This window comes from Ursus americanus, chromosome 2 (genome assembly GCF_024610735.1).
Source record: "Ursus americanus isolate L20-20 chromosome 2, mUrsAme1.1.p, whole genome shotgun sequence".
NCBI lineage: Eukaryota > Metazoa > Chordata > Mammalia > Carnivora > Ursidae > Ursus > Ursus americanus.
The window spans coordinates 1,453,337-1,478,290 of NC_142128.1; the positions used below are offsets into that span (position 1 = coordinate 1,453,337).

Here is a 24,954-nt window from a genome sequence, read left to right on the forward strand (position 1 = left end):
CAGACCTCCAGGTCCCGACTCCCGGGCTGGGCTGGCGCCTCCTGGACAGTCAGGCCCGCAGGCCACACTGCAGGGGTGTCTGCCTGCCCCTGCGCGGCACCCCAGCAGCCAGTCATGCACTGCGGTAAACTGCTCCACAAGGTCACCTTCGGGGAGACTAGCGCCAGGACAGGGGCTAAGATTTTGGCCATCAAGAGGCAAGGCTGGCACTTACACACAGGGCTCCTCTCAGCCGGCCGGTCAGAGAGCCGGACGCAGCATGCCTCGGCCAGCCAGACCTGTCAGCAGCCGCTGGGCAGGGCAGGAGTGCCCACCCATCTGCCTGGCAGGGGCAGACCACAGACTTCCCCAGACATCAGCCGAACCCCCAGCCTTGGTGCCACGGCCCCGCCAGCATGCCAGCCCACGGGGAGGCCTGCCCGCTGCTTCCGTGGACGGGCCTTGGGTCCTCACTCACACCTGCCTGCATCTCAGACCAATCACATGAAGCTTGTTTCAAACCAAAAGCACATCATAGAATGGCCTGGTCCAGGCCGAGGGGAGCCCGAGGGCAGGCTGGCAGGGCAGGGAGTCAGGGGTTGCTCCGGGAGGGCAGGCGTTGCACACGGGTGGTGACAGGAGAGCCGCGGTGGACCAAGGCCAGACTGTGCCCACCCCTGTGTGTGACAGGCCTGAGTGGCCCAGGCAGGATGTTCCTGTATGTAGGCGAAAGTGCTGGGACGCTGGCCCCTGCAAGCCCACCCTTTAACCCACTCTCTCCTACCGTCGGGGCATCTCTGCCTCAGGATCCGGGACCCCTGCACGGGAAGACGGCAACGCGGGGAATGGCCTGCATCAGCTGGACTTTACACGGGGACGGCAGGCCCCTTCCTCCCACCACTAAAACACCATCAAACCGTCAGACCCACCGCCAAGGGGCTCAGAACACATGGCGGGGTGAGGGTCCACAGCAGGATGGAGGGGAGGTAGGATCCCCCCAGCCAGCCTCAGAGAGGTGTGGACCCGGCTTGGGACCAGCCCCTCTCCTGACACAAGGCCCCAGCCGAGGAATGGGCCCTGGGACCGGTCCCTGTGCAGGGCTCCATGAGCGGCTGCCTCCTACCTGCCCACTGCCTGGACCCGGCCCTTGGCCCTACTTGGCCACCATCTAAGGGCCTCTGCTCTTGGTTCGCCCCCAAGCACCCTCCGTCCCCAGTTCTGGCTGGAGAGCAAGGGTGCTTCTCGTGGGCCTGGGAGGTCGCACCCACGGCCGTCAGCGCCATGTAGGCCAGGTGTGCTCAGATGAGAAAAACCCCAGGAGACCATGCAGTTGGCATCCCAGGGGCCGTGTGGGGCTATATTGTCAGGGCTGGTTCCTGGTCAACAAGTAGAACTGTCCCCAGGGCACGAGGGGGCAGCTCCTGCTCCCGGAAGCCCCTCTTCCTCCTCCTCCAGCCAAGAGCTGTTGCCCTGGCAACTGCAAGGCCCACCAGCCCTGTGCCAGCAACATGATGCCACGCGGACACTGTCCCACGGTGCGAGCTTCTCCCCTCACCCTGGCCTTGTCCAAACCCCTTCTCTTTCTCTGCCTGACCACCCCGCCTCTGGACAGGGCAGCTCTACCTCTCTCCAGCCTGGCCTCTGGGCCCTTCCCCGCCTCTGCTGACCCACAGCAACTGCTCCCACGTGAGGCCACCTCTGTAGTGGGTGGCCCTGCCCACGGTGCCATAGGAGGCCGGTGGCCGGTCTGTGCCCATCGGACAGAGGTCCCTGGGCACTGGTGCCAGCAGGGCCCAATGGGGTGGGCGTGAGCGAGGGCGGCGGAAGGAGCCTGTGCTCTGTGGGTGACAGGGACGTGGAGGAGGGCCAGCCGGCAGACCCACTCCGCTTATGTACGAGGCTGCCCTACGAGCAGGGAAAGGGGCAGGCAACAGCAGCAAGCAGAACGCTTCCTCGGGGGGCAGCACGGCCTGCACAGGCCCCAGCCTTGGCCAGGTCCGCGAGGGCCACACCACGCACAGGGTGTGGGAACAGAACTCAGAGAGGCTTGGGGACAGAATGGCCAAGAGGTCAGGGATGGGACCGGCAGCAGCCACACACCCAGTTCCTTCCAGGGGCAAGCCAGGTGGACGCAGGGGGCTCGGCCTGAGCCTCTGTCCCCCTGGATAATGGACGAACTTGGGCAGGACCCGCTCTGCTCATCCCCGGGGCCCAAAAAGCAGGCATCTGCTGAAAGAGAACCTGAGGGGGCAGGGCCCGGGTCTGTGGGGGTGTGGGGAGGCTGACGGGGCCCAGGCCCGCACCAGCCCGGCAGGCAGGTCCCAGAGGTGGTACCAGGAGGCAGTGTGCCACATACACCCGCCCAGGAGAAAGCTCCGGGTGTCACGACTATGTGGCGGGAGCGTGGCATGAGAGCCCTCTGCTGCTCCTCTACCAGCCGCGTGCTCTGCACGGCTGCGGGACCTGCGTGGGCTCTGAAGCGTCCTCAGGCTGCTCTTTTCCGGGAAAGGAAAGGAGCTGCCTGCAGGGGCCCCTCTGCACCCCAGCCCCAGGAGAGGCACTGACCCTTGTGTGCACGTGCATGCGGCAGACCGTGTGTGATAGAGTAAGATCTCAGGGCCAAGCCCCAGGTACCACACCGTCCAGAGGACCAGGTTCCTTCACACACATGGGCCGAGGGCCCTGTCGGGACGACCCACGAGGCCAGCTTGGCCATCGGGTGCACACAGAGGGAGGTGAGGCTCATGGAGCTGAAGCCGTGTGAATGTCCCACACAGCCCAGGGGAGGCATGGCGACAGTCACACTCGGTGGATCTGACCCCAAGTCCAGCACCTTTCACAACACCATACGGACTGTCCCTGCAGCCCCGAGAGTCCTGTCCACCTAGGAAATGCTCACCCACCGCTGGCTCTGGGCCCACACCAGATGCCAAGTGGGGCCGAGTGAGGGCCAGTGCCCCCGGCAGACATGGGCCCCGCAGGAGCGGGCGCACCTGCCAGGACAACCCGCAGCAAAACGCGAGCTGGAGGCCCCTGAGAGGAGCCCTGCTGACCTGCACACAGCCTGCCACCTGACCTGTCTCCGCTGCTCCAGGGATCCTTCCTTGTGAGCCTGCCTCCCTGCCCAGGTCCTCGGTGGTCCGGCCCTCAGTGGAGATGCTCATGGGGGCCAGGCTGGAGGTGGGCCCCGGAGGAGAATCAGGTCCTGATTCTCAGGGAGGCCATGCCCGAGCGGGACTGTGAAGGCAGGCTCATCTGGATGCATGAAGGGGAAGGAAGAGCACTTGTCCCTGAACACTGGTGAGTGGAGGGCGGGGGCAGGGCGACCCTTGGACAGCTCTGGGGCAAGGCTCGGGGAGCAGGCTGGCACCAACGTGCCTCCAAGCCCCCAAAAGCAGAGCCCAGAAGGCAGTGACGTCCCCACACGAGCCAGACTTCTCCCAGGGGCACCGAAATCCACACCAGCAAGCGTGGGGGTTAAGGGGTGCTGCCCCCACCCCCAAGGAACAACATGCAGCAACATGCTGACAAGTTCCTGCAGCCCCCGTGTCCGCAGAGCCCTTGCTGCCGCGGGAGGAGTAACTCTGGAACTTTCAGGTCCTGGCCCGCATGGGGTGTGCGCACAGCGTTCGAGTTACCACACAGACCCCTGCCCGGGTCCGCACAGCAGCCCCACCAGGGCACGCCGCCGCCACGTGCCCTGTGCCCCGGACAGGCGGGAGACCCGGGGACAACAGGGGAGACACAGGCATGGCTACGCGGCACTCGAGCCACTCTGCTGAGGCCAGAAGCCGGGTCCCGCCTTGCTGGCTGGACCCAGTACAATCCCCAGGGCCAGGCGGAGAGGATACCACGGTGTCCCACAGCAACCCCGTCCACATCTGTGTCCCAAGGGGCGCTGGCATGAGACTCAGACGCCGTCCTTACCATCCTTGTCTCCTCCTTGCAACAGGGCCTTCTTGCAGGAGGACGGCAGGAGAATCGTGAACCACGGCCAGACAGAACGAAGGGCCGCGGAAACCAGAGCTCTGGGTGGTCCTGGGAGCTCGCAGGCACCTGCACTGGCGTGAGCACGCACAAGACCCAGTTCTCCTCCGGGGCGGGGGTGGGAGATGGGAGGGCAGCCAGGCCCCGGCGAGAGTTCCTGCCGTCCTCAGAGTGGCGGCCCCCCGGGGCAGGTAGCTCCCACCCACACGGCAGCCATGGCCGGGCCGCTGGGCGCCGCGTCTTCCCCTTGCACAGAGTGCATGGGGTGAGCCCAAACCCTCAATTACGCCGGCGCACATCTGCAAAGCCCGCTCGACTGGAACAGTGCTCAGCTATTTCTAACTCTGCCTTGGGCCCCCTTCCTGCCTGAAAAATCATCATTGGGAAAATAAAATAAGCCAAAGGGGCCAGGAGGCTACAGTTCACTGTGATCCCCCTCCAGCCTGATTCCACCGCCACGCGCGAGTCCGCCATCAGCCCCCAGGCGACAGGGCCCCAATGCCACATGGGGGCCGGTGGGTCACCCTGTCTCTCAGGCCGGCCTCTGTTCTGTGGCATCTCCCGCTCAGGACCTCCAGCCCACAGGGAAGGCTTTCTTGCTGCCCGACGAAGGCTCGGCTCACTGGCAAAGCCCTTCTGACCCCAGGGAGCATCCAGACCAATCTTGCCACTGCGGGTGGGGAAACAGTTCCACAGGGTGCAGGCACCCAGGCAAGGGTGGGCGGGCTCCAGGGCCCTGCACATGCCCTCTTGGGTCCCCGGGCAGTGGCTGGGTCCCTGGAAGGCAGTGACCGTCTGCAGAGGGTCGTTCTGCCTTTTACTCAGCTTCTTGCACTCTCTCCCCCATCTGTCTGTCTGTCCTCAGTGAGCACCCTGCACGTGCCGGGTCCTGGTCAGGCAGGCGGGTGGTGCGGAGGGTGGGGTGGGCCTCCTGTCACTGAACAGCAGGCGGGCAAAGGTGACAGGTGAATCGCCGGCGGTCACTCGCAGTCCCGGGCTAGAGCTGTCCTGACAGGCTGGGCAGTTCCAGCTGTGCCTTCTTCGGGGCCCCTCAGTGCAGGAGCAGCTCAGAGGCTCAGCGCTGTCAGTATGTGGGAAGCCGCTGGCCGAGCAAGTGAACGCACGCACACACGTCTGGAGAGTCTGCGGACACCGCCATGCTTCAGGGCCTGTGGAGGCGCACAGGGAGCACAGGGCCACCACAGAGGCCGCCCAGGGCCCCGCAGCACGCAGGCACCAGCCGCCTCCTCGGGGCCCTGCCCAGCGCTGCCCAAGCGGGGCAGCTGGTGCTGGCGGGTGGGCATTGCGGGGCTCTGACGGCACCTCAGGAGGGTGGGAAGTGTGTCTGCGGACGGAAGGCTGAGCCGGACAACAGGACGGGCCCCTCACCTGACCCCTCCCGAGCTCTGAGGAAGGCCCCCCGCAGATGTGCACCGGCCCCGAGCAGCAGGTGCCCGTGTGTGTGTGAGCAGTGGGGGGAGGCTGCGATGGGCGAGTGAGGGAACAGCCAGGGTGGCCCTGGGGGTGGGGGCGGGGGGACTGAGGCCGGCAGGCCCTCATCGCCATGTCAGGGAGCCCGGGAGGCAGGTTTCTGTCCCGGGGAGGATGGGGGCACTAGTTAGATGGGGCGTGGTGGGCTTCACCTGCAGAACGGAGGAGAAGACTCCTCAGGGGGACCCACAAAGGGGTCCAGTGTTGGGCCTGGGGCAGAGGTGGCAGGACCAGAGCCCACACCAAAATCCTGGGGACTTATTGCCTCACCCCGAAGGGAGAGATGCAAGCTCGGGGCAGGGAGGGTGTGCCTGGAGCCCCTAGCCAGTTCCAGATCCCTGTCCCTTCATTTCACCCCACGCGGCTTCCAGTCCTTTCTGAAGAGCCGGGATAAGAAGGGCAAATCCCCCACCTGTTCACGCCCACATAGCACCAAGTACCATGGGGTGACGAGACTGCAGACGACAAGAAAACCGCCAGTGTCCTCGGCAAAGCTGGGCTTCCAGGGGACTAAGGGACAGGGAGCAGGCAGCCACCTGTCCAGAGCCATCCTCGAGGGGCTGGGCTGCATCCCGACCAGCAGGGCCCCCGTGAGAGGTGCAAGAAGACCCTGCCCCCATGCCCTACTGGGGGTCTGAGCAGGGGTGAGCCTGTGCGTGCGCCTATCACACGCACATGTCCACTCGCATGTGCGCACATGCAGGCTCCCAGCCTCTGGTTCGCGGGGTGGGCCACCCCCATCCCCATCCCGGGAGGCCCCAGAGTGTCGGCGCTTGCCGAAGGAGAGCCTGACCCACCGGTCACAGTCTCTCACGCTGTCCAACAGAGCTGCCTGGCCTGTGGCCGTCTTCCATGGGTGCTGCCAAGGCATCGGGGCGGGGGGGGGGGGATGCCTGAGAGCAGAGTCCAGGTGGGGGTGCCCCCCGCCGAGCAGTCAGGGACCACCCTGTCCTATGCCCGGGTCCCCTGCTCTGGGGAAAGGCCGGTGAGGCTGGACAAGGACATGGAACTTGCCGGGCTGTTCACAGAACCGCCCCCGAGATTTCCACGAACAAATGGCAAACGAGAGAATTGGCTCTTGCCTCGGGGCAGTCCTCCCCATAGCCTGGTGCTCCGGGGGCAGCTAATGCCTGGGCTTGGGGCGGAGGAGGAGGGGCCCAGATGGCTGGGAGGGTGCGGCGACTGGGAGCCTGTGCTTCCAGCACTTTGCAAAGCCACCAGAAAGGCTGTGCGCTCTCCAATAGCCCGGCAAGTACTCCTGTGCCAGGCCCTGGCCAGGGCTGGGGACACGGTGCACGTGCCTGGGTGGGGGGTTGCTGAGCACAGCCAGGCCTTGGGCATGGGGGAGAGCTGAAGGTGGGGAGGGACAGCAGAGCACAGGGAGTGTGGGGGGAGACAGCAGACTATTTGGGGGGATGGCAGAGAGTCCGGCGGTGGGGGGGGATGGCAGCAGGTCTGGGGGAGGAAGAGCAGACTGTTTTAGGGGGACAGCAGAGGGCCTGGGGGTCTGACAGTGATTTCTGCCTGTCTCCACTCTGTGGTGGCTGTCCAGAGTGAACAGGGTTTGTAAGAACGGTACTTCTTTGTTAATTTACTTAATGTTTAAAAAATGTTTAAAAAACCCGTGGGACTTCTACAAGGTACGGAGCAGCGACCAGCGATGCCGAGTTCTTCCAAGGCAAAGGGAATCACACGGGGTGAAGAAGGACGTTTCTGACAGTTTACCAGAGACGCAACATGTTTGTTTCACTTACTCGAGGACTGAAGCGTTTCGAGAAACGTAAAAACGGACACACGTGACCCGAGAAGGCAGGGAGTTGGGAGGAGACTCTGGGAGATGCTGGGGGGCTGACGCCAGGCTGAGGCGCAGCTCTGACCTCAGGAGGAGGAAGAGAGGCCACCAGGAAGGACAGGGGACGGGAGGGAGGTCGGGGCTGGGTGCAGGCCTCCGAGGGGGCTCCTCCCTCAGCCTGAGACCTGGCGCCTCGGGGCACTGCCAGCACCTGTGTGAGCCAGCGGCCAGCTGGTCATGGGCTCACGGTGAAGCTCATGATGACGTGACACAGAAAGGGTTTCGTTTGCTGGAGCGTTCTGCTTGACGCGTGCAGAACACACAGGCTCTGGCCTGTTCACACCAGAAGAAAGAGAAAAGTGGGTTCTTTGTTTCTACAGATGTGGGCAGTGACAGGTGGATGGCCCGCTCCGCACGCGGCGATGCGAAGTGGTGGCCTCTCTGCCGACCCTGGCCTCCCTGTCAGCCGCACCCTGCCGGGCCCGCGGCGCCATCTTCATGACAGGGGAGGTCAGGAGGTCAGGCCACCAGGGCAGTGGTGGGGCCAGCCTTCTTCACCCAAATTCCAGCTCGGGCTGCCGGCCTCCCCCAGGCCTCCCAGTAGACGCGGTAAGCCCCCAGCCCTGCTACTGGGACCTGCATGCCCCTCACGGGCAGGTCCTTCTTTCCTGGTGACCGTCCCAGCCCTGAAACGCGGAGGACACCCCAGGCCTCGACACGGGTTCAACTCCACAGGCCACATGCTGCCTCCAACTCCGAGGGGACTCCTCTGTGGGAGCCCCCACCCGCCTGGCACCGCGCCCTGGCAGCATCTCCAGAGAGAGTCTGGGGCCAATACAGGCTGCACAGTTCCTGCCCTCCTGTGTGCTGGGGGGTCTCAGCCCCGGCCTCGCCGGCAAGCCTGACTGCACGTCCCACAGAGGTCCAGCAGCGTCCCTCTCCTGTCCTTCTGCGGCGCGGCATGCTGACCTTGGCCACGGTCTTGTGCCAAGGCCGCCTCCCTGGCCCAACACGGACCCTCCCCCTATAACTTCCGCCGTGCCCCGAGCGCAGCGGGTGCAGGATGCCTGGGGCCTCGCTGCCCTGCCCCTCCCAGCGACGGGGCCAATGTAGCAACACGGGGACGGCCAACAGCCGGAGGTGGCCAGATCAGGGCCCTGGGTCGCAGGGCAGAGCTGGGGGTGGCCGAGGGTCGGCAGACTCCCCCCGGCCCCAGCGGACCCGCCCAAAGCTAGGCTGCGCCCGCACGTACGCTGTCGTCCACCAGAGCCAACGGCGGGTCAAGGCACGTCCTACCTTGAAGATGAGGCAGTCGGCTTTGTGCTCCGCGTACATGGACGTCAGCCGGTACTGGTTCTCCGTCGTGATGTCGATCTGGTAGCCCGTGAGCGCGTAGCAGACTTTCCGGAACTCCTGGATCTTGGTTTGAAAGACCTCCTTGAGCCGCTGGTTCTTCAGCTCGGCGCTCTCCACCTGCTTCCGCAGCTCTGAGGGGGAGAGGAGAGGAGGTAAGCCTGCAAACCCGGAGGGACGGGACTCGGGCGGCAGCAGGCGGCAGGGTCAGAATCACAGGCGCAGCGTCGGCGAGCCCTGGCGTGTGCACTAAGGGAGTGAAGAGAACAAGCCCGCCGACAGCCGCACTTGCGGTGATGAAGTTGCTCAACTAAAAACCGACAGCAGGGACCCCGAGAGCCGGACGCCGTCCCATCCCCGCGAGCCAGACGCCGTCCCGTCCCCGCGAGCCAGACATCTTCCCGGCTCCGAGCCCCGGCCCCAGCCCTGGCCTGGTCCCTTCCTGAAGGACAGCAAGGGGCAACATGGAAGCTGTCCCAGGTCGGGGCATGGGGGTGCAGGGACGCCCCCTCGCCACAGATCTCAGGCAGGAATGCTCGCCTACTGGGGACACTGGTCCTGGGTCCCCATGCAGGGGCCAGGATGGAGAAGCGCTGAGCGGACGGGCTGCTTTGGGAGGAGAGGCCTTAGAGAGCCCTGATCGAGTCCCCTGGGGGCTCCCCTGCAGCCGGAGACAAGGCCACCAGGTGAAGACAGGCCCGGGGCCCTGTCCGCCCCCGCGCTTCTCTGGCAGGACCGTTCAGGGCAGAGGCCCCTGAGGCCTGCCCGTCACCCCCGCCACGGTTTATGGCTGTAGAGGAGAAACCAGCCGCGCCAAGTGCAAAGCCGTCAGGAGTCTGCCCGGCAATTACCACTGATCCTTCACCCAAGGTGCCTTCCCAGTAATTAAACATCGGTTATCCCCCCACTAATTAGCGAGGCTGGCTCTGATCAAACACAAGAGCAGCCTCTGTTCCCGGTGGTCCCGTCTGGAGCGGACGACAGGGATGTCCTGGACAGGGCAGGAACCCAGCTGGCCAAGGGGGTGGTGGGAAAACCCCAGGCCGCGGAGCTGGTTGGCCCAGCTTGGAGCTCTGTCCATCGTGACAGGGACAGCAGCCCCTCATCCTCAGATGCACCACAGGCCCAGGCCCGCCAACCACCAGCTCCCTGGTGGGGCTGAGAGCAGGCGGACGTGTCGGCCAGCTTAACGTAAGCAGATGCGGTCAGCGTCACTTTGAGGAAAGGCGCCCAGTGGAGACCCTCTGCCTGCCCTGCCCTCCTGCCCTGCAGCCTTGAGCCCATCATCCTCCCGCTCCGGGGCGGGCATCAGGCACACAGTGGCCTCCAGAGGCGTCCCAAAGACCCAGCGGGATCCCCGGGGCCACAGCGGAGTGCTGTGCGGGTTCAGACCGCACCGCCCGTGGAGGGGGTGCAGCTAGCTACACGACAGGCTCCAGCACGCTGTGCAGCCGCTGCAAGGCCACGCCTAGGGTCCAGGCTCTGCTTTACGAGCAAGGGCTTGTGGGATCAAGTGCTTGGCCACGGGCACCTGGCACAGGGAGGGCCGTCCACCCAGGCCAAGCTCTCCACAACCCCACGGCCCCTCACACACTCCGGGCACTGCCAGGCTTGTGAACACAGATCCCAGGTCCCATCCGCACCACTGCAACTCTGTGGGCGGCCTGGGGCTCACCAGGTTCTCGCTCTGAACAAGGCCTCCCGATACCAGAACACAGCTCCTTCTGGCCTCGCCACCACGCACGTCCATCCACCTGGCCACACGCCCTGCCCTCGCCTGCCCCCCATTCATCACGCAGCTCTGATGGCCCTGGCGGACATCGTTACTTCGGAGCAGAGAGCCTCTCCATCGGGGCGCGGGCACGGAGCCCTTGATTAATCGAGTAATCAGACTGTGAAATCAAAGGGGTAATTGGCGGCTCTGACCCCACGCTCGTCCCTGTGTCTCTCGGCCCGCCCACGGAGGATGGATCCGCCAGCGGGAGGAAAACCCTTTCCACAAGGAAAAATGCACTGACCAAGGTTCTCAGGCGATAGCTCACCCGTCAGAGGCTGCACTGCCTTTAATGGATCTCACATGTCCGCTGGGAAGAATTAAATTTTGGTAATTTGCCGCCTGACCTTGGAGAAGGTGTCCAGATGCTGCCCTTCCCACAGTTCACGGACCTCTATAAGTAGACGGGGCTTGGGTCAGGAGTGGAGGAGCCAGACACCTGCCACCGCCCGGGAGGGGCTCCCAGGTGCCAGGACCCCGCACACCTTACCCAGTGCAGCCTGCTCAACACAAGGCGAGTCCCACGTCACCCAGCGACGGGCAGGAGAAGGGGGCTGGGGGGCTGCGTCAAGGTCACACGGCCCGTCGGAGGTATAAAGAGGGCTCTGACCCCGGTCTGTGTGGTGCGGGCCGGGCAGGCGGCTGCGGCTCTCGGGGGAGGGGGCAGCGTGCTCGGGAGGGACACTGTGGGTTCCGGCTGAGATTCAGGGCAGAGCGAAGTCGGTGCTCTGACCTCCCCCTTATCCGCCATTCAATCGCTTATATAAACGTGAATGAATAATTCACACGATGGTTTGGATTAAATAAATAAAAGATGTGCCTTTCGCCTTGGAAATGCCAGTGCCCTGCTGCAGCCTCTCAGAGTGAGCGGAGCTTTCCTCGGGGCGGGGTCGGGGGCCTGGGCACGTGGCGGTCACGATGCTCCTCCAGGTTCTAGGGACCAAGAGCCCGAGACCCCTGGGGTCCAGTGACCGCAGCTCTGCGCCTGCCCGCAGGTACCCCGCCACAGCCGCACCCTACGCTGGGCCCGCTGGTGGCCACCACACACAGGCAAGGCCAGCAGAGCAGACAAGTGGCCCCTGAGATCGGGTCTGCTGAGATCCTGGGCCGCCCACGCCTGACCTCACCTGCTATCTGTACATCCCGGCATCACCAGACACAAGATGGAGACCTCGTGTCTGGGGCCCCTCCATTCAGGCTCAGGACCAGGCCCACGCTCTGGGTGAGGCTGCACCTGGCCCAGACCCACCCTCAGCCCTCTCCTGCCCCCTCAGCCCTCCACCCTGCCTTCCAGCTGCGCTGGCCAGAGGAATGTGTCCTCCCACCACTGTCTTTCCTCTCTGGGCACCCCTGCCCCTCCTCCCCTCAGCAGCTCTTTGCAAGGCTCTCCAAGAGTCCTTGGTGAGGGACAAGGAAGTCTGATGGACAGGTGGGCACCAAAGAGAAGACATCGTTCCCCAGAGCCCAGGCGTGGAGGGTGGGCAGGGGTGGTGGGGGCCGGGGATGGATGCCAAGGTCAAGGGGCCGTGCCACCTGCTGACCTGGCGTGCAGCCCCACCCAGGCCCGCTGGTTGCCCCCAGCCATGTCCACTGGTTGCCCCCAGCCATGTCCACAGGGGCCATCGGACGGCTCTGCCCTCCACCCCCCGCTCCTCATCTACACCCAACACCTGGCTCCTCCTGGAGTCACAGAGGCAGCTGGGAAACCCCGTGGGAAGGACACAGAACAGAAATAAACTGCTTTCCATCTCTCCATTATATAAAGGCTAGCAGGAGAGCGCGCTTCACCCCCGAGAGCAGAGATGCCAGGATAAAGGAGCGGTTATGGGCACATAGCTCTGGAGAACCAGAACATGGTCTGAAATTCAGAGCAAGGTCTTATCCTGGGGGGTGGGGAGAGCAAGTGAGAGGCAGACGGTGGACGGCTGGACCTTCCCTGCACAAAGCGTCTTTGGGGCCCAGCATGCGGCCGCACTGGACAGCAGAGCCTGCGTCTCTACCTTACTAAAAGTGCACGCACTACTGTGGCTTGACCCCTTATCAGTTTGCTGGGCAAAGTACAGGGAGCTGGGTGGGCAGGGGTGGCGACAACCAAGGTCTGTGCCCCATGGGACCGCTGACCTGGGCTCGGAATGAAGGCCGGCCACCCGGCTCTCACAGGCTGCCAACGTGCAGCCCTTTGCTCTAACCTCCTCTTACTCCCTGGGCTGTCGAGAAGCACAAGCAGACAAGACCACGCAGAAACACTTTCAAATATGCAAACGGTTCTCAGGAGGGCAGCCCAGGGTCTGATGGTCCCTGTCTCTCCTCTCCAGTGGCTCGAGTGTGCCAGCGAGGTGCCTACTCACAGACAGTCAGCCCTGCCCTGTGGCTGTTTTGTGGGACAGACACATCTCCGCCAGAGCGCCTCAGCTCCATCCCGGACCTCAGGGCAACGGCGCACCGTTAGTGGGCTTCCCTGACCCACACCTCAGTCCAGAGGACTCTGACCACAAAGCACGTGTCGTCTGCCGGCCACCATCCCGGCCATCCTGCGGAAAGTCAGCCCCTTCTCAGCGGAAGCAGCCGGTGGTGGGGAGGTGGAGAAACAGGGCAAAGCTGGGACTGGGCTGTGAGGTTGCTGGGGCCCTGGGCCTCCCGCCACAGTGAGCCCAGAGTGGCCTTGGCGGCCAGGTCAGGCCCTCTGGACAAAATTCTCAGCTCAGAGGGTAAGACGTGGTCTTGGATAAAACTCTCTCCTGGGGCGCTAGGTGGCTCAGTCAGTTAAGCATCTGACTCTTGATTTTGGCTCAGGTCATGACCTCAGTGTTGTGAGATCGAGCCCCGGAGTTGGGCTCCTTGCTCAGCACAGAGTCTGAGATTCTCCCTCTACCTCTGCCCCTCCCCCACTTGAGCGTGCTCGCTCGGGCATGTGCTCTGTTAAATAACAAATAAAATCTTAAAACCCGCAACCCTCTCCTGCAGCCATCAGGCCTTTGCCAAGTGGCCCGGCCTGCAGCCTCTCCAGTCGCCCCCGACTGGCTTTCTTCAATACGCTGGATGAAGCACCACTCTCTTCCTCACCGCAGGCCCTTTGCACACGCCTGGAACAGCTCCTCCTGGTTCCTAGCCGGCTCCCAGCCACCTCAGCTTCAAAACCGCATCTCTGGAATGGATCCCGTCTCCTGCTGTATGTTCTCAGGGTACGCGACAGCATCCATTGTACACAACAGAGCTTTTTTTTTGTTTTAAAGATCTTATTTATTTATTTATTTGAGAGAGTGGGATTAAGAGACAGCAAGCATGAGCAGGGGGATGGGCAGAGGGAGAACCAGACTCCTGGCTGAGCAGGGAGCCCGATGTGGGGCTCGATCCCAGGACCCTGGGATCATGACCTGAGCTGAAAGCAGACGCTTCCCCGACCGAGCCACCCAGGCGCCCCATAGCAGAGCATTTCTAAAAGCTCCTTTGTATTCTTTCTCCAGCAGACGCTAAGCTCAAAACAGGTGAGGACTAGGTCCTTTTGTTCCATTCCAACCCCAGAGTACCTCAAGGAGCTGAGAATGCAGAAAATCCCACTGCTGCATAAACCCTAAATCATAAGCCCTAGAAAATCAGTGTAAACAGAAGTAAACATACACATGGGGCTCCTGTGGACACGGTGGATGGAACACACGTGCCCACCCTTGAACACGTGTGTTTATCCCTGCTCCCTACCGCAGCCACCGTGGGAGGGAGGGGAGGCGGCGGCAGACGAGTGGGATAGGCAAGACCTTCGAAGACGAAACACAGGCAGAGGAGAGGAACGTGGCTCAGCAGACCTGCGGGAGCGGGGCCTCACCGCCTCAGGTGGCAGGGAGGCCGACTGGAGCCGGGGCTGAGGGCCCACGGGGGGCGCATGTCTCCTTCCTGTCCCCCCAGGTGATAGCCTCGCCCCTCGAGGGGTGACAGGCCTCAGGGCTGCTGTGGCACACGGTGCCCGCAGCCAGGCTCTCGCCCAAGGGAAGGGGGGCCCCTTCCCCCGTGCCAGCAGCTTGCTTCCTGGGAAGCCAATGGGTAAGGTGCAGGCTGGGACCCGCAGCTGCAGTCCACACCTGCGCAGGGAGGTGGGCGGAAGCACGGGCTCAGCAGGGAGAAGTCAAACTGCACCGGGAGACCCAGCGGGGTCTGAAGTGGTCTTCACACCGGCCCTGTGCGGAGGCTCCCTGGAAGGCAGCTGGGGCCGTGTGTCTCCGCGTCCAGCAGACCAACCCTGGGGGGAGGCCCACTGGCCGGCCGCCTGTCCGGAGAATGACCACGGCTTACGGGGCCAGACGCTGTGAAGTTGCTGATGGGAGCCCGGTTCGGCACAAGCACGTGGAGGGAGGAGGCGTCCAGTGCACTGGCAGCAGCAGCAGCACGCAGGGAAGGGGGGGGAGATAAAGCTGAAGGGGTTCCTGACAGCGCCCAGTTCATAACAACCAGAGATGGGAGGCGGCAAAGAAGAGATAAAACCAGAGATTCTGAGAGCCTGATGGAGCCCAGGAATTTTACAGGAAGAGATAACAGGAGGGGGAGGGGAAATTACCAAGGAGACCCTCCAAGGAGACCCCCCAAGGGAAGCACTGTCTCCAGGCTGGGCGGGCAGAGCACAACAGGTGCGTCAGAACACCATGGAGAGAGGGAGAAAGCTCAACACACACCCATGAATGGTCCTCCAACACCCCCCCCCCCACCGGGGAGGGCAATACAGAGGAGGGGTGAAGGGCTGGGCCCAGGGCGGGGCGCACAGGGCAGGGAAGCCGGCTGGGGACCAGGGGCCGGGGACCAGGCCACTGCCAGCCGAGCCGTCGAAGGCAGGCAGGCCCAGCTCCCGCAGCGGCGCTTTCTTTAGGAGCTGGAAGCAGCATTTGAAATTTTCCTTTGGGGACTCAGGACAGAGTCATTTTTCTTTCGGAAAAGTGAATAAAAAACACTTAGCCAATGCTCGGATTTTCAGGCTTAAGCCACAACAAACAGCACTAATATTTCACCATTAGCAACAGCAGCCCTCTGAGCCCAGGCTGCGTCAGGCAGCTGTTTCTAAACGTGGTGCGCGCCAGGGCTGCTCCAAGGGCAGCGTGGGAAAGGCAGTGAGGGAGGGCTTCGAGACCGGCTGGCCTGGAGGGAGGTGGCAGGGTGGGGCCCGGGGGCCAGGGCAGGGGGGTGTGTCCTCCACTTTTCCAAGAGGCTGGACAACGGGCTTCCCGCTCTGCCGCAGGCCATGAGGCTGGTGTGTGTGCCCTGGACCTCGGACACTGTGCCCCTCATCCCTGGGCATCCCCGGCACCGCGCTCCGCAGCCTGGAGGGCCTACAGGGCAGGGATGACGGCTGGCGTGCCCTCAGTGTCCAGGCCACACAGGTGCACAGCAGTGGACCAGGACCGCAGGGCTGCCCATCGCCCACCCCCCACATGTTCACTGAGCTCCGATACACAGCCTGTTTCCTCGGCACACCCGTGTGGAGGATGAATGTCTGCCTGGCTCCCCGGTGGGGAGGCTGAGGCCCAGAAAAAGAGTGGGACTGCTGTGCACCCAGCACCGCTGGCCACAGCTGACCAGGGCCGGTCTGCCTCTGGAACGGTGCTCCCTGTTGGCTGTCTCCAGCCGAACTAAACGGTCAGGTGCCCAGGCCAGGCCCTGCAGGGCAAGAGGGTCAGGAAACACGGCGCACAGCCACCCCAACAGGCCCCCAGGACACCAGCAGCCAGGCCAGACGTTCCAGAAGGCCAGCTGGTGCTCTGGCCACCCTTGGCCCATGGCTCTCGAGTCCTCCCAAGGTCCAGGAGGCACAGCCGGCCCCAGTCTTGGCAGTGGGCGTGAGGCAAGGGCAGTGCCGTCCTCCGCTATGAACAGGCTCTGGGGGAGCTGTGGGTCTGGGGGTCAAGGTCCTGAGTTGGGTGTTTGCTTCCTTGGGTTCAAGAAGCTGGTGACAGAGCTGAGGGAAATGCTTGCTCGGTGTCCGGAGTGCGCACACGCAGGGAGTGGGAGGGGGCAGCGGTCGCGCCTCTGGGAACCAAGCTGCAGCACCGCAGCGCGAGGCCACACAGGAGCAGCTGTGTGGTGTGGATAAGCTGGGTATGGAGAGGTTGGGGCATAAAATGCGTCCCTACACATCTGAAGGGCAGGCGGGATGAAAGCAAAGGCGTTCTGAGCTGGTCCCTGCAGCTGAGCAGACCAGGGAGGGGACCTGCCTCTTCAAGGAGGTGCATCCCAGGGACGACTAAGTGTCAGGGCGACGCAGGGGCCTGACCTCAGATCAAAGAGTGGCCTGCGCCCATGCACCTTGAGAGGCTGGCCACCCGAGGGTGGTGCGGCAGGTGCCCTGTGCACACTCCCTGCCACACAGGACCAGGCCGGGGGCCGAGGAGCCTGGCTGGGCCTGAGGTGTCCCTCTGGGAAGCACCCCTGCGCCTCCCCGGCGGGTTCATGAGAAAGGGAGTGCGGGGGGGCTGGCTCTGCTTGGGCCCAAACCTGGGCCACACTTCCGGGGCTAAATTATTCACGTCTCGTAACTTCTAACTATTTCAGTTTTACGTTTTTAAATATTTAATAATTAAACATCAAATATTTATGCAATTTTATTAGCAACCGTGGGAGCCGACAGCGCAGGGGCTGTGACTGTGGTCTGGGTTCTGTTCCTGGCCGACTGTGTGGACAGGGAAGGAGACATGCCTGCCGGCCGGACCGCTACCCCAGGCAAGTCTTCTGTGCACACTGAGCCTCTGGGACGTGCGCGGAAGAGCAGCAGGGCGGCCACCCCGATGCGGCACGTGCATCCTGATGGGCTCCTTTTGGAGGCTGCCTTCCCATCCCAAATCCAAATTCCAGGAGAGGGGCCCGGGAGGCTGGCAGACACAAGGGGCGCCCAGGCAGCCTGGAGATGTGTGCTTGTGTCCGTGCCAGCCGGGAGGCTTCAGCGCCCACCCCCTTCCCTGCACAGCACTCAGGGAGGCCTTCCCACCGAAGGGCATGGCAGACACCGCCGTCCCCTGCTGCGGGCTTCAGGGACCTGTGGACGGGCCCCTACCACCCACTAGATGCAGCCTTTTGCCTTCCTAGGGAATGGTTCGCTTGAACCGCCTGCAGCCGGAGGGCCCCTGGGCCAAGGTCTCTCCATTATGAGCCCATGTTCCCCTGCTGGGCCGGAAATTGCACGTTTTACACAAGAGAGAAGACATTCGCCCTGGAATTATATGCAGATGAGCAGCGTGTGTGCCCACCGCCGGCTGCCTGGCAGACGCCCGCCCTGGGTAAGCTCGGTGCCAGCTTTCAAACAGGGGCATCTCTGTGTGATTAACGGCTCACTCCACAAGCAGCTTGTCACCTTGCACAAAAATGATCTGAAAAGACACCAGCAATTACAGCCCACCAGATTACGGGGTGGGAGAGTCCCGGGGTGACAGGCGGGAGCTCATGTGATATCATATTCCCGGGAAGGCTCCCTCCCCCACCACGGAGAACAGAGAACAGTCGAAGCCCCAGAGGATGCCCCCCCCTCACTGGGCGCCAGGCTCCCCACCCCGCTGCCTCTTTCGGGAGTGGAGGACCAGCTGAGCCTTGGTGGAAGGCCACGGCCGGCCCCTCGTCCAGGCAGCTGACAGATGTAGGGTCAGGCCCAGAGAAGGTCAGTGCCTTGTTCGCTGTCACCCGGCCAGGGAGCAGAGAAGCCTGACATTCGTGCCAGGACTTTGGGGCGGGATGGATCCCCCAGAGGCCACCAGGCAGCGCCAGCGCTACTGTGAGGAACCAGCCCTGGACACGAGGTGCCACCTGGGGCACAAAGTCTGGCCTCAGTTGCTTGTCTGAGTCTTCCCGGCCGTGCCACCAGCAGGGGCCCCTCTGGGACCCCAACGTCCCAGCATCCCTGCACAAGTTCACAATTGTCTTTCACTTGTTTGTTTGATTGTTTAGGGTAAATTTCTTCCAACTAAAGCACATACCCCATGAGAGCAGGGTCCTGGGCTCCACGAGGGCCGGGAAACAGGAACCCTGTGGAGACCTACCGCCCTGCACGCGCACCGGCTCATCTTAAGCTACGTTTCACCCGGGGAGCATCACCGTATCTCCATTTCAGGGGTGGGGAACCGGGGATCAGACGGTTAGAAGCAAAGTGCCTGAAGCATGCACTCACACACTCACACATGCACACGCACACATGGGCGCTGACACACGCTCGTGCACGCACACACATGCGCTCACACGCACCCGCCAGAATCAGAAACCACCCAGAGGAGAGAAGCACACAGCAGCTCCGTCCCATCACAAACCCCCTGAGATGTAAACCAGAGAACACCATGCTTCACAAAAGTTTCCGGCAACTTCCTTCCACATGCGCTGGCAGGTGGCCTGCTGGGCTCACAGAGCAGCGGCGGCCTGGGGCCACCGGGCGGGACGACCTGCGGCTGAAGGCAGCAAGATCTGGCCGGCAGCTGCAGCGGGCTCACTCCTGCTCTGTTCTGCACGGTGTGTGCGTTATTAATTTCCCACAGCGGGCTCACAGAAGCCGCGTCCCTGGAAGGCGCACTTCCTCTTGGAAGAGGGAAGAGCCTCTCAGAGCTCATCTTTTATTGACGGAGTCATTTTCGAGTCAATCTGTCTGCTGTGGGCAAGACAAGATTTTAAATCTTTCTCTGCCTGCTTCTGAGATGTGGCAGTCTATTAAAACCTGCTAACATACGCAGCCAGGCCCATGAAGGAAGAGGACCGAGACCCAGCTCAGCGGCTGCAGCCGCCCACAGACAGAAGGGTCTGGAGGAGGGAAGGCGGGGGGCAGCGAGCTAGCCCTCTGGAGATGCAGAGGGGTGAGGACGCAGGCTGCCCTCAGGGCCAGGATCCCCAGAAGGTGGGGCGTGGGGTGAGGAGTGTGCCGGACACACAGATGCACAGCCCCTCGTGCTCAGGGACAGATGGCAGCCCTGGGGTCTGGGGGCCTGCCTGGGGGTCAGCGTCCCGGGGGCTCCGCCACAGAGCCAGGCCACTACTCCCAGGGCCCCGACCCCGTCCATGACACACAGCTACCCGTGTGCAGGCAGAGAAACCTCTGCAACAGAGCCGCCGAGCGCCAGGCGAGGCTCGGGAGGTGAAGGGACCTGGCGGAGCGTACGCAGCACGCGGAGCAGCTGCCAGGACGCGAGTGCAGCCCGGCTCAGCTCCGCTGTACGTGGCAGGGAGCAGGGCTCTCCTGGACAACAGCTGCCGCACGCAGTGTGCTCCCAGCGCCGGGACTCAGGACAAGTGCCCACCCTTCTGCGGGTCTGGCCGCAGGAGCCCCTCCTGCCAGCCCTGCTGGGCTCTGTCTCCAGCCCACCCCGGCCTGACCGTGCGGGACTACAACACGCACTACCCGCAGACGCCACGGCGGGGGAGCAGAGACACTCCCGGGGCCCCGCAGCAGGCTGGCCCACCACGCCATCCGCCCGAGGTCCGCGGCCTCTGTGCAGGACCGCCAGCAGGGCTGCTACCGCCTCTATACACCCGAGTCCTAACGACCTTGTGAAGTCAGAGAGAGGACGTTTTCCCAATCAACAGATGAGTGACCAAGACCGAGGCTCCGGGGAGGTATCAGTGCCTGATGCCCAGAACCAGGACTGTCTGCTCATCGGCAGAAGGACCCCGCAGGTGCGAGTGAATTAAGGAGGCGGAGATGGTCCGGGCGACCAGTGTGCTCACGTGGCTTCTACAGGGGGAGGAGGCAGGAGGGGACCAGGTCCGAAGAGGACGCACCACTGGCATGGAGGTCAGGGAGGGGCTGGCTCCGCAGTCTGGGACAGTGACGTCGGTTCCAGTAGCTCCGGGTGCCTTTGCTCTGATTCTCCCGGCCACCCCTTCCTGGGAGAATCTGCGAGAACACTGCCGACCGCCCCCTGGCTCAGGGTCTCAGCAGCCCTCCTCTGACAGGAGGGGAGCCGAGGGGCACACAAAGGGCATGCCCTGCCCGGACCACCCAGCTATTAGGTGTGCCCTCTGACCCCTGGGCCACCTGGCGACTTCCACTGAAGCCGAGCCTTCCAGGGTTTTTTCTGCCCACTCTGCCTGCCCTGGGGCACAGGGCCCAGACTCTTGCCTTTGAATGAAGGCGGATGCCTCTGTCCAAGCTGGTAGGTCAGCATGTGGAACAGAGTCAGGGGGTAGAGTGCCGGGCTGCAGGACACATGGTGTCATTCCTGCTTCTCTGCCCAGGACGGTCCTGCCTTGACAGACAGGCTCCCATGCGGGTCCAGGTCAATGGGGCTGATGACAACGGCCTTTATCCCCATTACCGCACACCAGGTGCACCCCGCACGCTCCCACGGGCATTGTGTGGGCGCAGGAGGCAGCCTCCACGATGGCCCTGAGCCCAGGTGATTAGCCTCGGGAGGGAGCCAAGGGGGCTGACGTCAGGGGTGTGGGGGGACGGAGGGGGAAGGTGCAGAAATTGGCCCAAGGTCACACAGCTGAGCGGCACAGTGGGACCTTCCAGAAGCAAGTGGGGCCTGATTCTAAAACTCAGACTCTAGGGTCTTCGGATTTCTCGAGTCCGAGCAGCTCTTCCGTCACCGGCTCAAGAGGCCCTGCTGTCTGGGACCCAACTTAACTTCAGTGAACGAGAGAACCTCGTGCAGACGCATCTGGGGAGCCATGCCCCCATGCCCACGCCTGTGCACCCCCAGTCCTCCCGAGAGATCTGCAGCGCCCAGAAGGTGGGCACACGGTCGGCCACACAGCAGCTCCCAGAGCCCGCGGGGCCGCAGAGCACCGCACCCCAAGCCTGGGACTTCTCCCTCCTCATCCTGGTGCCCCACCATGTGGATGCCCGCCACGCAGTGGTGAGCTGTCCAGCAAGTGGGAGGACAGAGTGGGCATAGAACACGCTCAGGGTGCAGGACCAGGGACTCCTAGCGTCCCGAGCTGGGCTGAACAGCAGAGTCACTGAGAACTTGCTACGGAGCTTCATGAGGATTTCTGGCCCAGAAAGATGGAGTGGACACGTCCCCGCTCCTCCCTTTCAAAGACAACTACATGTCTGGACGTGACGGGGGCAGCACAGCAGAGCTTGGAGGGTGGGAGGAGGAGCGGAGAGGCCTGGGACCCTGCATTTCAGCACCCCAGCCCAGCAGCAGGGGGCTGGGGCAAGTCTGTGCATCCCGGGGGCCAAGCACAAGGACTCCGCGTGTCCAGGGAGTGCCGGCTCCCTGCAGCCGGGCATGCAAGTCTGTGTGTGGGAGCCCTCCCTGCCCAGAGACCGCGAGCTGCAGCTAAAAACTCGCCCACCAAAGTAATTTACAAACTTAATGCAATTTCAAATAAAAGCCAAAACCTCCACGGCTTTTTCTTCAACTTGACAGAGTAATTCTGAAATTCCTTTAGAATAACAAACAGGCAAGAAAGTCTCTAAGTGAAAAAAAGTAACCCCTTGCTCTCTACCAGATACTAGAGCTTATCTCAGAGTTACAATGATAAAATCAATATAGTAGAGATGAACGAAATGAACAAGAAACACAACTACGGATCCTGTTACGTATCTGAACCTCGCAAAGATGAAGACGTGCCATAAACGTGTGGAACGAGGAAGGATTACACGGGAGCTGGGCGACTGCTCAGTGGTTTGGGAAGAGGGCACCTTAAACCCTGACCTTGCTCAACACACAAGATAAGTTCCAAGTAAATCTTCAAATGTGAAAAATAAGCACCCCCCAAAGAAATCCCAGAAGAAAACAGGACTATTTATGAAAACGACTTTCTAAGCTTAAAAGTAATAGAATTAATAGAAGAGAATCCAAAAACAGTTAAAACTTTTTATAGAAAATAATCATAAAGAAAAACTAGAAGCTTCTACACAAACTGAACAAGGAGGCGATCGAGGAGCGAGGACTTGGTGAGACCACCGTGGAAGAACAGATAAGACACACGCTTCCTCGTTAGTGAGTGAAGGAATGTGCATTAAAAGGAGGCACCATTTTTATCTAAAATTTAAAAAAACTGCAGTAAAACTGGCATTTTTTGGTGGACAGGGCTGCAAGGCCACCACCTCCAGCATCCAGGGCCGCTCCGTCACCCCGGACAGCCATCTGCCACACGCTTCGTACCCTGGGACCCGACACCTGCCACCACACCTGTTCCTTGACCGGCACGCTTGCCCTCCTAGTGTCCTGCCTTGGGGACCCTGTAGCGCGCAGCCCGGGGACTGGCTCCTCCCCCAGCACAGGGCCTCGGAGGCCCTACCACGCCCCCAGGTGGCCAGCAGGAGGTCACTCTGACACGGAGCAGTGTTCCACTGGCGGATGGACCGCCTGTTCTCCACTCGCCCGTTAAAGGCCATTGGGGTTGTTAATGGTTTTCCGTGACTATGTGACGCTGCTGGAAACACTCATGAGTTCCAGCTCCAGGGAAGATGAAGGCGCGAACTCAAGCCTGCCTTTCATGCTGGAGCGTGCGCACGGAGCAGCTGCCCCCGCAGGGACAGGCTGCCGGTGGCTGAGGACGGGACCCGAGGGCCAACGGCGCCAACCCCACTGCTGTAACCGCAGGAGTCCCCGCGCCAGCCTGGGTGAGCGGACGCGCGCCGTGTGCGATCTTCTCATCCGAGCGCATCGCGCTTCCCCCTCCGCGCAGAGCGCTGTTCTGTGCGGCATAAGGATCCTTGACGTGTTTCGCTGCACTCACACCCAGGAACTGTACTTGCCAAGAGTGAACAGGAACAGCATCGTGTTTCTGACCTCAGTGTCCACGCGTCCACTGCAGCGCATCACACACAACACACGTGCTTCTCACGTACACAAGCGCTCCCGCATCACATCAAGGCCGCAGGCTACGCGATCTGCTGGACCGCAGCAATCCATGCCGAACTCGCTTCACCGGTCTTCCTGTTTGTCCTCACTTCTTGGGGTTTTACACAGACAGTCATCTGTAGAGGAACACTTGTGCTCCCTCCCTTCCCGTCCCGATGCCTGCCCTTCCTGGCGGCCCAGACCGGGACTTCCACCACGACGACTCAGGGCGCTAGACCACGGCTGCCTTATTTCCGGTCTTGGGGAAGCACGGATCTGGCGTGGGGGTACTCGCAGACGCTCTTTGTCAGGCTGCGGGAGCCCCCTCTTGATTTAGTTTGCTGAGAGTTTTCCCGGGTGTTGAATTCTGTCAAATTACTCCATCAACTGATCAGATCACGCTGAGGCAGCGGATGACATCAATGGCTATTTGGATCCTGGAACAAATACAATATAAATTCCTATAGGTCTTGTTTTCTGTCCTGTCACTGGTTTTCAAATTCGGGTAACGTTTACTTCACAAAATGAGTTCAAAAGTGCTCCCGCTTCACTTTTCTTGAAGAGATTGTACAGAACCGGTGTTAACTGTCCTTTGGTAAAATTCAGCAGTGAAAGCACCTGGGCCTGGAGATGTCTTTCTTGGAAGCTCCAACTCCTGTAACAGTTACGGGGCTGCTGGGCTGCCTCCTCCACACGGGGTGAGCCTGATGGCTGGACTTCGCCAACGCTGGTGGCTGTTGCTCGCTTATTTGGCTCCTGGTGTGTGCCTCCCCGCCCCCCGACAAGAGGCACAGGAGCCTGAACTGGATGAAGACAGAGCTGAGAGAGGGACGTAGGAGAAATCTCTCTTCTTCCTCTTCTCTCATCCCCTTCTTCTCCGGGTCCTTGGCAACACCATGGAGGTGTGGGTGCAGCTAGGCGGGCGCCTAGCACCTCGAGAGCTGTGACCTCAGGACAGTGGGGTGAACCCCAGCTGCACCCACGGTGTTGGCCCTAATGCTGATGCGGTTGTGGGAAGTACACAGCAGAGCAGGGAAAGCAAAGCTCAGGGTTTCTGGCCAGAAAATGTGAGGGATCAGGGAGGGGACTCTGGAGGGCGTGCCTGGCACCCACATGGGCCGTGGAGACTGTGGTGCAGGTCCTGAAACTCAACGGGTGTGGAAGCACAGCTCTCAGAGGGCACGGGGACTGCCCCCTCAGTCCACCTGCACAGACCACCTGCTGAAACCAACCGACTGAGATTAGTACTCTCCACAGAACTGCAAAAAGACCAAGACTCTCCTAATACGGCGTCCAAAACCCACAGAAAACATCCAAGATTAAGCAGCATCTGAAGAACCCAGAAAGTACTAACCTGCTAGGAAACACCCAGCCAACAGGTGTCGACACAGAGTAACGGAGACGGCAGAACTGCCAAGCGAGACTCTACAAACGCCCCACACGGACCTCAGGTGTCATCGTCCCCTCGGGAACAGCATTTACCACTGAAATAGGCTGCAGAGAGCATGTCGATGTACAGGTCCCTCCCCCAGACACTGCCACTCTCCTGTTCCCCACTTTTAACTTACAAACACCATTATCTGCGATCTGAGTTTCCAGTGCTCTGTGTCTCTTACACTGAGGGCCAGTTATCCGAATGACTGCAGGTGACTCATCAGAAGCCGTGGAGGCCAGAGGTAGCAATGTCGATGTCCACTATGCTGACAGAACCCCTAACCCAGAATTAGCAGGGGCGTCCTTCAGGAGTGAGGGCAAGATGGGGTCGACACACGGAAGGAAACAGGGACCTGGGGCCAGCACACGCCCTCTGAAAGAAACTCCTGGGGAGCCGA

General features: G+C 62.1%; 1 protein-coding gene across 4 annotated transcripts in view; it reads right to left on the bottom strand.

Annotated features, from left to right (window-relative positions):
* Positions 1 to 24,954, bottom strand: part of MAD1L1 (mitotic arrest deficient 1 like 1) — a 337,452-nt gene that overhangs the window by 40,871 nt on the left and 271,627 nt on the right. For all 4 annotated transcript variants that reach the window (XM_045813334.2, XM_045813335.2, XM_045813337.2 and 1 more), the window contains one exon: positions 8,546 to 8,736. In XM_045813334.2, coding sequence (XP_045669290.2) covers positions 8,546 to 8,736 — 191 coding nt within the window. The remainder of the gene's footprint in view (positions 1 to 8,545; positions 8,737 to 24,954) is intronic.